Below are 12,321 nucleotides of genomic sequence, written 5' to 3'. Positions count from 1 at the left end.
TTTTTTTTTTACAGAAATAAAACACTACCTTATGTTTTTGGCCAATATGGGAAAATATTACTTAAATCTTAACAAAATGAATTTGGTAGAAAAAGAAAAAAGTCCTATGTCAACACTATTCCTCACGTCGGACCAAATGTAATATTGCCAAAGTATTGTATAAATAATACGCTGTGGGAAAACCAAAGCAGTCTTGTTTCCAGCTGTTGCTAAAATGTAAAAAAAAACAACAACATTCCATTTTTGATTAGTTTAGAATTCAATTTGAACAGTACTCAATGCCGTCTTTCTGTTTATTTTCTTCTCATTTCAGGAGGACATGAACTTGAATGAGGAAAAAAAGACTCCTTTGAGAAACAAGGACCTCAACACCAAGAGAGAAATGGTCATCCAGTATATTTTTACTGCCTCTAAAACTGTAAGTTTTTCTTATTTATTTATTTTTAAACTTCATTTTTCTTACTTTTTTGCTGCCTAACTTTATATAGTTGCATGATTTAATGTGTTCAAATGTTTTGTGTTTTTAAGACCTTATATACATCATTCCATGTATCTTTCAATTATGTCTCACATTTGATTATTCAATGTAATCTCATTTGTCTGGCCATGCATCGCTATCTCTTGTAGGAGATGTTACATCTGCACATTTGTAAAAAAATACACATATTTTTTTATTGAGAATAGGAATATTTAACAGAGAAAAAAAGTCATTAAAATGTTAAATTAAAAATAGCCATGATGTCAAAATGGTACCTTGCAAGAATTTACAAAATATCCCACAATTATAGTGAGGGCCTGCTTATGTTGTGGACGGATGGAACCCACTCGCCAATATCCAAATAAACCCAATATTTGCCTGTTGCCTTGATGCACGCTGAGCTTCTCTCTCTTTCTCTTGGGTTTGCTCACCTTGTCCCAAAAGGTGATCAAAATAGACTTTCAGCTTTGATGATTTCTGTTGCTTCCGGGCGATAGGGCATTACAAAATAAATTGTTGATGCTGTTGAGTAATACACAAATGGATGAGGTTTGATTTTTAATTCTGAGTAACAATTTTGAGTGCTGGAAGATAATTGATTCGATTTTGCGAGCGTTCTTTCGCGGTTGATTGGTCCTCCTTTGAAGTTTCAGCATGCAGCCCTGAGCTGTTCTTCTACTCGCCCTCAAAGAAGACAGACGGGTCTCGATAAAGGGTGATAAAACTGTTAGTGTTTAGAGGAAAACGATTTGATCTCCAAAGAAAGAGGAACTATGGACCTTTCTTTCTCTTCCACACCAAAAAAAGGTCGATTCCTCTTACCCTTAAGACTAGAATCCTATTGAAAGACTACAATTTGCAGGTGATACTCCATTAAATATCTACCCAAGAGTGTGTTCATAGCTAATATGATTTCAGTCTATGATACTTAGTTTGAATAATACTGAAAACAGCCTCCCTGAGGCCTTTTTTAAATTGATTTTATGTAACGTAAGCTTTAGAATAACCTCTTTCTGATGGCACATACTAACTTAAATAAACCGTTGTTAATAAAAGCCACATACAGTATCTTAACACGTGCTCTTTGATGACAGCTGAGATTATCTTTCACATGTTTGTTTCAAAAAAAAAAAAAAAAATGTTTTTGAGGTAACAAGTTGGCAAAGTGCATTTATTATATTCGCTGTAATCAGACATCCCTCCAAAGAGGCCTGAGGCTGTCCATCTCTAGTTACCATGGGGACCAGCCTGTTTGTATAGCCAGCATTTGTTTACCTGCACGGGTAAAAAACACTAAATGTTGCCTCTGGCCAAAATGCAACAAATTAAAATCCTTCAAAACAGCAGTTTTATGAAATGCTACATTTACATGAGTTGTGGTAAATTCTATGTTGACAGAGGGAGGTCTTTAAATAAGCATGTAGACATGCAGCATCTCTCTCATATCTGTGATTACTGAGTTCATATGTTGTATGGATGTATGTTGAGAGTACATTTAAGATACTCAGTTAGGCAGTTAGCCATTGAGATTTTTTTTTTTGGTGACGGAACAAGACGGTAGAGATTCACAGATGCACAGTGGGAATCGCTTGTAAAACCACTCCTCGCTGACTACTAGGAGCGTCCTCGACCAAAGAAATTCTTAGTCGACTAACACTGTGGTTATCAGAGATGTGCTCCTAAGTTTCTTGTAAATAAGTCATTCACATCAAAATGAAGGTAGACTTTGAAGGTGGGTGTGGTCCCAGCAAGGCTGGCGGAAGGAGGGGAAGTGGGGTAAGTGGGGAAGGGAGCCAGGCTGAGAATACCTGGTCCACCTTAAAGGTCAGGCCGACCCCCTTCACTTTAATTAGCAGGTGGCCGGTAAGCCACGGGACCTTGGCTTGGGTCTTGAGGAGTCGTAACATTAATTCAGCGACAAATTGCCTAAACTGTAAACGCAACGAACTGCTACGTTCACAGCTATAACGTTACTAATATCTTTATTCTCACCATCCAACCCGCTCCTCTCTTTCTCAGCCGCACACTCGCTAATGTTACGCACACAACCTACACGGTGAGTTATTCCAGAGGTTGCTACTTTTCTTTAAGATGTTTAAAAAACATCTTAAAAATACAGTGACAGAGGAGTCAGTGGACTGTTACAATTCTCTTACTCAAGCCCAAAAAAAAAAAAATGTATTCCTGACACACCCTTCTTAACCCCTTTAATACCGCATCCTCATTGATGTATGCTCCTTGCTGATATAGTCAAGGGTGGTGTGCAGCAGTTGTCCTAAAATAACCAAAAGGATTCTACTTCTTAGAGACCCCACTGTGTCGACTTGTCTGCGGTTCCCCTGCTGCGTAGGAGATTGTGTTTTACTAAGCGTCACCTTTTTAAAATACCTGGAAACTATTTCCAGAAATGCCTCTACTCTACTTGTTGGCTGCTATAATTGTTCTCCTTTACACCTGTGAAGCTTGTCACTTAATAGCGGGCCCACCTCGAAAGTTCAGCCCACCTTAAGTGAGCCTAATAATATAGCATGGGAGCACTTATCAAGCTGGAAACGAATATCCTCTAATGGAAATAAAGAGGTAGAAGGCTCACAGGGAACACTTTCTGAATGTGGACAGGACTGAGGTTGCAGGCGGGTCCACACCTCCTCTGATTGCAGCAGTCGGTAATGCTGTAGAGAGAAAAGGCCTAAGACGGCACTGTTGCTGCCACGAGCAGCACTCACGGCTTCCTCATGGTTGGACTGCTGAAGGCCTTTAGAGATGCAGAGCAACAAACAAGGCCGGTCATCATCATCTTGTCTTCACAGAGAGGGAGGGAGGCAGACACGCACCGTATCGTTGATGGGCTGCTATGCAGGCAGGCAGCGGGTACAATCGGTGAAATTGCATGCCGCTGCTGACACTGGAGGGTGGCGGTTGTTGTCGCTGAGGAGTACTAGAGTCATTGGACCACAAGCTGATTGGAAGGAGGGTGGATTTATACGCCTGGTGGTACTGAGGCAGAACCCCATCGGGGTAAACCAACGGCAAAGTTCTTTTCTTTTTCCAGAGGTTCAAACTGCATACCAAGCTCGTCATTTACTGCCACACAAGAGACTTGGAGCTGGAGCCATGATGATGTTTTTTCATCTCTTGGCTTTCATCCAACATGCACATGCTCAGTTTCATTTTCTAAGGCTATAGATGTGTTTCTGATAATTATGTCACACATTCTTCGATGATTGAAGATGAGGATTTTTTATTTATTTTTTGAAAGTAAGATCTTGACATCTAATGTTATATTTATCATGTATTGAGGAGGATATCATAGATTTGGGCTTCAGGTGTAAAGGGAGAGCCAGACTGGGCATAGTTCTATTGTTTGGCAGCTTTGGCACGTCGGGGATTATTTATTCCTGCTGGTAGCGATACAAGCTGATTCCGGAGGCCTTTTGTTGAATGAAAAAATGTACCCAACGATATGTGATGTTATGGCAAACCATATAAGTGTAGCTTTCACTCCACAGGAAAGCTTCAGCTTTAATTGTGTTGCTCCCGTCTTCCTAGACTGTGAAATGTGCAGGTACATTCACTAGTCTGGTGAGATGCATGCAGGGTGTTATTAGACCGGGGAGGTACATTGGCTGTTTTGTTTCTTCAAATCTATGGTCGGATACATTTGAAGTTGTGGGTGAGAAATGTAAACTTTCTCAGTTAATTGCTGTGATTTCTGTCGATGGCAACATTTTGAACCAATATGAAAAGATTATCGATTCTGTTGCCCTTCGTAAATGTGCTACCTGGGTAATGTGTCATTTTGGTGTTTAGATATTTAGAGATTTGGAAACTAGTTAAGAGAGCATCATATCAAAGAAAACAGAGGGAAGTATAACCTAGGCTTTAGGCTTTGACCCAAAAGCCTTGAAAAACGAGATGGTCAAAAACATTCGGTTTTACTAAACGTCAGTTTTAAATACCACTGTTTATGGTGTTTTTTATTATTATTATAAGCTAAAATAATCCTTTATTAGTCCCGCAGTGGGGAAATTTACAAACTACCCATGTTAATTAAGAACATATTTTACAGACACTGGTACGAACAAAATAATGGAAATAAAAGTATGACTGTCATTTTTCAGTGGTTACCAGTTTACTGCCCTCAAGCTACATGCCAGATCCTACTTACTGAGCGACTATTGATTGACTAGCGTTGTGTTTTACAAATAGTAAATGCACCTCCGTATGCTATTTCATGGTAAAGCAACAGTATTAGACATGCACATCTAATTGAATGGATTGTGCAGATGCTGCTATTCTCCAGAAGTGAAGCTGGTTTCTACTTGCGTTAGTGATACAATATATATTAGAACCCTTTATAAAGTTTCATTGATCTATGCGATTTCTCTGCCTGATAAAGGATTGTTCAACAGACGTGTTGACTGTGAAAAACCTGTCACTCAAAACAGCCAGTGATCTGATGTTTTGTGACGTGATTAAACCCCCAACATGTATAATATGTACAGATCTTGTTTCATTGTCATTTAATTTATAGTTTTTATGTTTCAATCAATCAGTCACTCTAAATGCCCGACACAAGTTATCACCGCCCAAAGTGATGTCTCAGTTTTTATATCCAGCTTATTCAAAATGGTTTATATTTTGTAGGATTAAAGATTCGACCAGGACAAACGACATTACTGTGCCACTTCTAGGATGGTAAGGGAAAACATTCACAGAGTTATTCTAGACAAAGGTGTTTTTTTTTGTTTTTTTTTCCTGGTCTTTTGTAACCATTGCATTGTGCTGGCAAAGTTATTTGCACTTCAGAGCACCATTTTATTAAATTGTGATTGCTGCATTCACAAGAAGAGAAAAAAAATGGCGTGCATACACACTTATCCAACAGGGCTCATGAAAATGACGTCTGTTCAAGTAGGCTCGACTTAAATTGATTTTTGTGTTTATAAATAGACGGGTACATGGTACCGGAAAGGTATCCTTGGGCAGTTTTGCACATTTGTGCTTGTTGAAATGGAGTCTTTCTGCCACTATTCAGACTTTTTGGCCTTATGTTGTTCTGATCACTTTTTCTCTGGCTGCAATAAGACATTCTTTCTCCCCTATCGTTTCTCCAGGGCAGCTTGAGAAGCAGCCACCAGATATCGCCCCAGGAATTCCTGGGAGAGCTGAAGTCGGGGGTGATGGACGAACGTCTGTTTGCCTGTCTAGACTCATTGCGAGTGTCGCTCACCAGCAACCCTGTCAGGTACAGTGCAAGATCATGACAGTGCTCTCTTCTTTTAACTGTTTAACTGATTATCAGCAGTGATTGGTGCCCTCACTATTGTCTCTTTTCTAATTCCCTGTGTTAGTAATTATTAGTCTCAATACATGTTGTTTTATTAAAGAAGTACTGCACACTTAAAGATATTTTTTGAGCTGTAAACTAAGTTATACGACTGCCCTGTGATATGTGATATTGATATTGTTTGAAATCAGCCCTGAACCTTGCAAGGCCAATGCTGACAAAGTCGACCAGTTGGGACTTATCTATATCTTTTTTTGTAATAACACCAATATTTTTCAAACATTTTTTCGTTGATTTTGCTGATCATTTAACAAGGAGAGTGTGGTGTAGATTCAAACCTTAGAAGTGCTCCAGCTATCCGCTTCTTTTTGCAAAATTGTGTTTGGCATTATTATGATCAACTTCTATGCCCCACTAATTAAGTTCAATCCAATAACCCAGCAATGACGACTACCTTTTAAAGTTGTTCTAAGATGTTAAAAGGGTCAGATTCCACAGTAATGCATTTTCACTTAAGGTAGTCTCTGTTCATCTGTTAATCAAAATATTTGTCCTACGTTGGGAGGTTTTGCATGCATTGTTTATCGCCGTCATTATTATTTTTTATAAAGGAAAAATGCTTAAAAAGAAATGTGGTAATGTTCACATTTAATACCTTGCATTAACGTATTCTCTTTGTTAATAACCTCTTACTAATTACTATTACTATGTTGTGACAATGTGTTTTAGCTTGTATGCTACCTGCATATTAAGATACATTGTCCCCTGTCTGGTCGTAGTCATGAGTTTAACAAAAAAGTAATTGGAATGGATCCTTTCACATTTGTATTTGTAATGCATGAAATGAACTCTTTTGACCTCGGCTTTCTGTTTCCTTTTCACTTCAACTATTTACATTATTGTGTCTTTGTCAAATATTCGTTTTGCAGCATGGTGTTTATATTATTATTTTGGCAAAAATTCCAGATATAACAATTTTGTAACTGTACATTTTTAGACTGGGATAAGAGGTTATGCTCTAGTGCACATTTTGAATATAATAATGTTTGTGGTAGGATGGCTAGTTTTGTAAAGTTACGCTTTTTGCCAGAACAACTAAATCCGACTGTGACGGAGGGGGGGGGGGGTGTTCCTTTTGGTTCTGTCTCGGCTACATTGACGAGCAGATCCCTGGCAGTCTTGTCTTGGTTGTCTCCCTCTCTTAGATTTAGATTGTTGCTTTGGGCTCTCTCTGAATTCGGGGATTTGCAAGTTTGTTTTTCGCATTATCATTTACTCTGCGAGAGCCGCTTTGGAGGAGGTCAATGTAAGCTCAAACATTTAGTCCTCGCTGACCTTCTTACACTTTACCACCACCAAGCACCATACACACAGATATATGATTTATTTGATCCCAGCAAGCCATTTTCACTAACTCAATATCACAGATACTTTTCTGTTCAACACAGGGTTTGTATGGAATTTTAAAATAGCCTTTTCCAGGCCTGAATAAGCTTTGGGAAAACCGTGGGTACCAATGTGGGGACACTTGCTGCTACCCTGAACAAACTCAGGTCCCCCAAAAAAACATGGCAGAGACTGAGATCAAGATTTGACTGGACTCTTGACCGTCCACTTAGAGTTGACGGAAGGATAAGCCTCCCGGTGGCTCAGAGGCTCACTGTTGACCATGTCAGATCTGTTGGGAGCATAACCAAAGCAGAGATCACCAATAAGCTGCTATACTTTTAGCTGCAGGAGCCAGGCAGGCGCACTGTGGCTACCCGGAGGAACAGATGAGAGAGAGGGAGCAGCAAGATGTTGCCCTGAAAACAGAGGCCTTCACAGATGAGCTGGAAGAGTGCTAATACCGATGCATTTGCATCCTCAAGAAATCAGTGGATGAATACGCTGAGAAATCACAAGCAACAAGCAAACTGACCTTGATCACCAAATGCAACGCTTTCTGCCAAGCTGCAGAAGAAAAGAAAGCCTCTCTGCTCGAGATAGAAAAGCAGATTGATGAGAAAAGATGCAGAAATAGCCACATAATGGTACCGATTTATAAAACGTCTGAATTAAGGCTTTTCTTGGTCTGTCCGCAAGACAAACAAGCAAACGACTTTTAAAAAGCTAGTTTTCTGGATGGAGTTTGGATCGATCAGTATATAGCTGCTCCATCAACACATAAACTAAAGTCACCTTATTGTTTATACCATAGACAGTCTATGGTTTATACACATACATTTTCACTCATAGTTATGTGTGGTCTTTGTACAAATATGACGTAATATCCCATAACTCTGGGTGCCCAATATTTTGTCATCCATTTCTGATTCAACAACCGAGGGATGTCAACACGAATAGGCTTTCGCTACACAGCGTCACAGCGTCTCGCTCCAGTTGAATTTTTCAAATCTATAGTTGTAAGTCTGCCTATTTGTGTGGCGTCATTGACTTTGTATGTAATGGTGCCGTGGCGAAAAGTTAGCTTGGTGTTCGTAGTGAACACACTATATTCTTATCATGGCTTATAAAGCCTTCCTACTGCCAGGCAAGAGAAAATGAATGTTCAGAGCTTTTAATGATGATGAATCCACTTTCTTTGTAAGCCTCAGTTTTTTTTTTTGTTTTTTTTTAAATTTGAATCAATGACATTAGAAAAACACTGAAAAACACTGTCAAGGACAGATACTGTATGCTTCAGAGCTTTAATTAGGCAAACATACTCGAGTGTTAATGTTAACAGTAAACATGAGGTAATATATGTTTGTCAGTTGCCTTTTTTGATGAAACATTGGTTGGATTAAATTGATATAAGTGACCATAATAACTCATATAATATCTGTGACTGAATTCATTTTAGTGATGGACTATGACGGAAACTGTATATGTAAAATATATTGTTCAAAAAAAATGACCGAAATGGAGTATAAAGACAAACTCAATGAATTGCATATAATAATAAAACAAAGGTGTCAAAGTGAAGTCATGTTCATCCACACCTCTCTGTTATTAGCATTTTTCGCTCTGTGCCTGCATCCTCTGCCCTGTTGTACTTATACATAGACTGTATATGAGAAGTGGACGTAGTCATCGTGACGTCACCCATTGGTGTGTGGACTGACGTTTTGAAGCCTCGAGTTTGCCGATTTGGCTGTCGCCATCTTGGAATACGGCCGTCGCCATGTTGTTTTTTTTGCAAGCAATGAACGGAAATTACCATATTTGGAATGCGGAGGAGAGACGTGGTATACGGCTCTGGTAGCGACAGCGACCTGTCAATCACAGGAACAAACTCCACTTTATGGTGTATTTCACTCTAAACTGGACCATGGTGTACTAAATGAACATCATGCATTATCGAAGAAGACTTGAAACTAGCGATTGAGACCATAAACTCCTTTAACTTACAATGTTTACTGTTTAATATATCAAGTGAAAAGTAGGGTCATTTTCTCATAGACTTCCATAAGAACTGACTTCTTTTTGCAACCAGAGGAGTCGCCCCCTGCTGGTCAGGAGAGCGTGTAAGTTTTAAGACACATCCGCATTGGCTTCACTCTGTAGAACCGGAGGTTGCTGCCTGGTCTACAAACAGTTTTAAGAGCTTGGTGAATGAGAAGATTGCAGATAGAATTGACACAGGCAACAACAGGGCTTGATGGTAAAGAAAACGCCAATAACTGCTAGTATTTGTACCGACCGTTGCGGTTGCTCTGCCTCATTGTGGTGAATCTGTTACTTTTCAGGTACAAAGCAGTGGCTATGTTACCTCTTGCCATTTGGTTTAAGGCTAAAAAAAGAAAAGTTTATCGTGATCTAATTGATCTGCATCTGGAATTTTGTGCTTTATCTTGTTGATTGTGTGATAAATGCTATATGAAGGCTGTTGTTGCTTGTTATAAATTCGACAGTTGGGGCAGCGGCACCATGTAAAAATGTCTAGAAACATTCTAGGAACCGTGTTATTACATCTTGAACAAATCGAACGTGTATATAATACTGTATATAATGTATAAATAAAGTATGTGATAGCTTGCTAAATGAGCTCCCATAAAACCGTGGTATAAAAAGCAACAGTCTCTGCGTACCCACTGCTGTTTATGGGACCCTCACCTGTGTGATCCTCGTGGAAAACGTGGCCAGGCAGGCCCCCACTTTTGATGAGGTCACCACTAATAAAATGGACGGTCAGGCTTATGTATAATGACATAGTCTGGCTTGATCATAAACCTGCCTTGGCTAGAAACAGTGGGCCGACGGCGGTAACCCGTTACTACCTAATGGCACCATTACGATCCTGAGTTGTGGGGATTGATTTGGCGATGAAGGTATTTTGTTGCCTCTGTTTTTGGATGCTGGTCACTGTCACTTTCTTGGAAGCGTGGCAGCAAACATCTCTCACTCACTGCCTCAATCCAATATCAGGTGTTGTCAGATATAGGCTGACAGACTTATGGGCTCCCTCATCAGGTTCCTCCTGGCGGAGAGGGCAGACTTGGAGGTAATTTTGTACTCTCTGCAGCTCCAGAGTGTCCTGTGACGCTCGCCTCTGACCCCTTACCCACCTACGCTGCTCGAGCTCTCGCTCTCTTTTTTTGTGAAGCGAGGCCACAGTGCTGGCCCACAGGACCAGCAAGGCTACAGGATGTAATTTTGTTAAATGGATTTGATAAATGGATCTGACAAACAAGTGGAAATTGGTTTTTGATTTTATATTAAAGCTGACCTTCAGGTTTAAGGTTCCAGATTTATTTTCAGTTTAGCGTCTCTCTTCCTTACGCTAACGTTTTTAATATGCCTTGGTTGCTATTCTCTCATACGCCCGCCACCCATGTGGTGCACACACAAAGCTACAAAGAACAAACCACATGTTGTATTTCCTATTCATGTTAAATGGTAGGTTGTTAAAGCTGTAATTTGAATTCAAATTTTTTTTTCTCTCATCAGTGACGTAAGTATAAGAGCTTTTGACAAGAATGTAGGGGTGTACAGGTTTTTTTTAATCAAATTGACCAACCAAAGTTACATTAATGTGGTCTTGGTGAATATTTTCATGACGTAATTTTAACATAAACTGTGCAAAGATGGTCAGGATTTTTTAAATGGTTATTATATTTTTTTTAAGTGATAATTTAAAATGGTTAGTATCCGATTAGATGAATATTCCTTCGATTTGGCATATATATATATATATATATATATATAAATAAAAAAAATCAACTTTTATTGTAAAAAAATCTTTATAAAAACAATATTTTAATACCTTGACATTTTAGAAATGTATAAGTTTTATGAGCGTTGTTACTGTTAGTGGCAATCTGCTCGAGCAGCGTCGATCAGTCCTCACTAAATGACGTAACCTCTATTTATTTCAGATGTTTCGCATTACTGTGACTTTCTCCTTTCCCTCTGTCCCTGGAGAACCCTCTTGTAGTCGGTTAACTTGCTATACTTGGGACAACATTTTAAAGTTCATGTTTTTTTAATTTCTGGTTCATAATTGCTTTAGCGGAGTGCAACGCCGTGCTGCCCTGCCTTGGAACCTTGGAGGCATTCTCCCGAGACGCCGTTAGAAGTCAAGCTACCTTAGCTGTGAAGTTAGCCAGATAAGGCGCCTCATTTCTCTCTTTGATTTATGACTGTTTTTGTTTCCCAGGGAATGGGATGATGAATTTGTTTTCCTTATTTTTTTTTAATGCTCTCTGCCTCGCTCTGTTTCTTGGTGTCTTTCTAAGATGATAGCCCTCAGTCGAGTACCGCTGTGCTTCTTTTGAATCTGTTGATGTTGTGGTGTGATTACAGTATGCCTCCGATCCCTGAGTGAGCGTTAATTACTCTCTATTGCATTGTGTAATTAACAAAGAAAAGTAGTTTATAGTATCTCATCCACCTGTTGGGAGACTGACTAATAACATGGGATTATTTTCCATGTTGAAATTTGAGGCAGTGTTCGCAAACGTCGTGGAAGATTTTAAGTAGCGCGATTTATGTGCGTCAGTTGCAGATGAATACCCGCTTGCAAAATCGTATTTCATCACACTGTCCATCAGCGTCTCAACTCCCAATTTTTTGTTGTTGTGCTCACTGATGGTGGTTTCCATGGTAAAATAAACGGAGCCAATCAAAGCTTTGTACGCAGGACCAAGAATGGTGAATTCATCTTTAATTGTGGATGAGATCGACACAGATATCCAGCTGGGCTCAGACTACAGGAATTCTGGGACAATTTAACGCCAATTCGTCCCCATATGACAACCGGAGGAGAAATCAGCTAGCATACTACCGTTCACAGATAATACAACTGCCAGTTACAATCTCGCCTCTCGTTTTGAAGAATAGTCCACCCGTGTTGATCGCGTCTCCCCAGCCATCTCACTATTGCTGCCATTATTACTACGGCACATTGTAGCACCACGTCAGCCTCCCTTTTGTTTACATCTGCTTCCCCACGAGATCACGGGAGAAAGACCCCATCGAGATGGTGGTTTGCTCCCTCTGGCACGATAACCTTAATAACATCCTGTGTGTGTGTGTGTGTGTGTGTGTGTGTGTGTGTGTGTGTGTGTGT

General features: G+C 39.7%; 1 protein-coding gene across 1 annotated transcript in view; it reads left to right on the top strand.

Moving 5' to 3' along the window:
• Nucleotides 1-12,321, top strand: part of LOC116382925 (protein diaphanous homolog 3) — a 158,360-nt gene that overhangs the window by 12,604 nt on the left and 133,435 nt on the right. Inside the window, exons 4-5 of the mRNA XM_031846369.1 lie at nucleotides 314-418; nucleotides 5,596-5,726. Of these exons, the coding sequence (XP_031702229.1) occupies nucleotides 314-418; nucleotides 5,596-5,726 (236 nt within the window). The remainder of the gene's footprint in view (nucleotides 1-313; nucleotides 419-5,595; nucleotides 5,727-12,321) is intronic.

This window comes from Anarrhichthys ocellatus, unplaced genomic scaffold (genome assembly GCF_004355925.1).
Source record: "Anarrhichthys ocellatus isolate YVR2014 unplaced genomic scaffold, GSC_Weel_1.0 scaffold6, whole genome shotgun sequence".
Taxonomy (NCBI): Eukaryota; Metazoa; Chordata; class Actinopteri; order Perciformes; family Anarhichadidae; genus Anarrhichthys; species Anarrhichthys ocellatus.
This window is presented reverse-complemented; position numbering and strand designations above follow the sequence as displayed.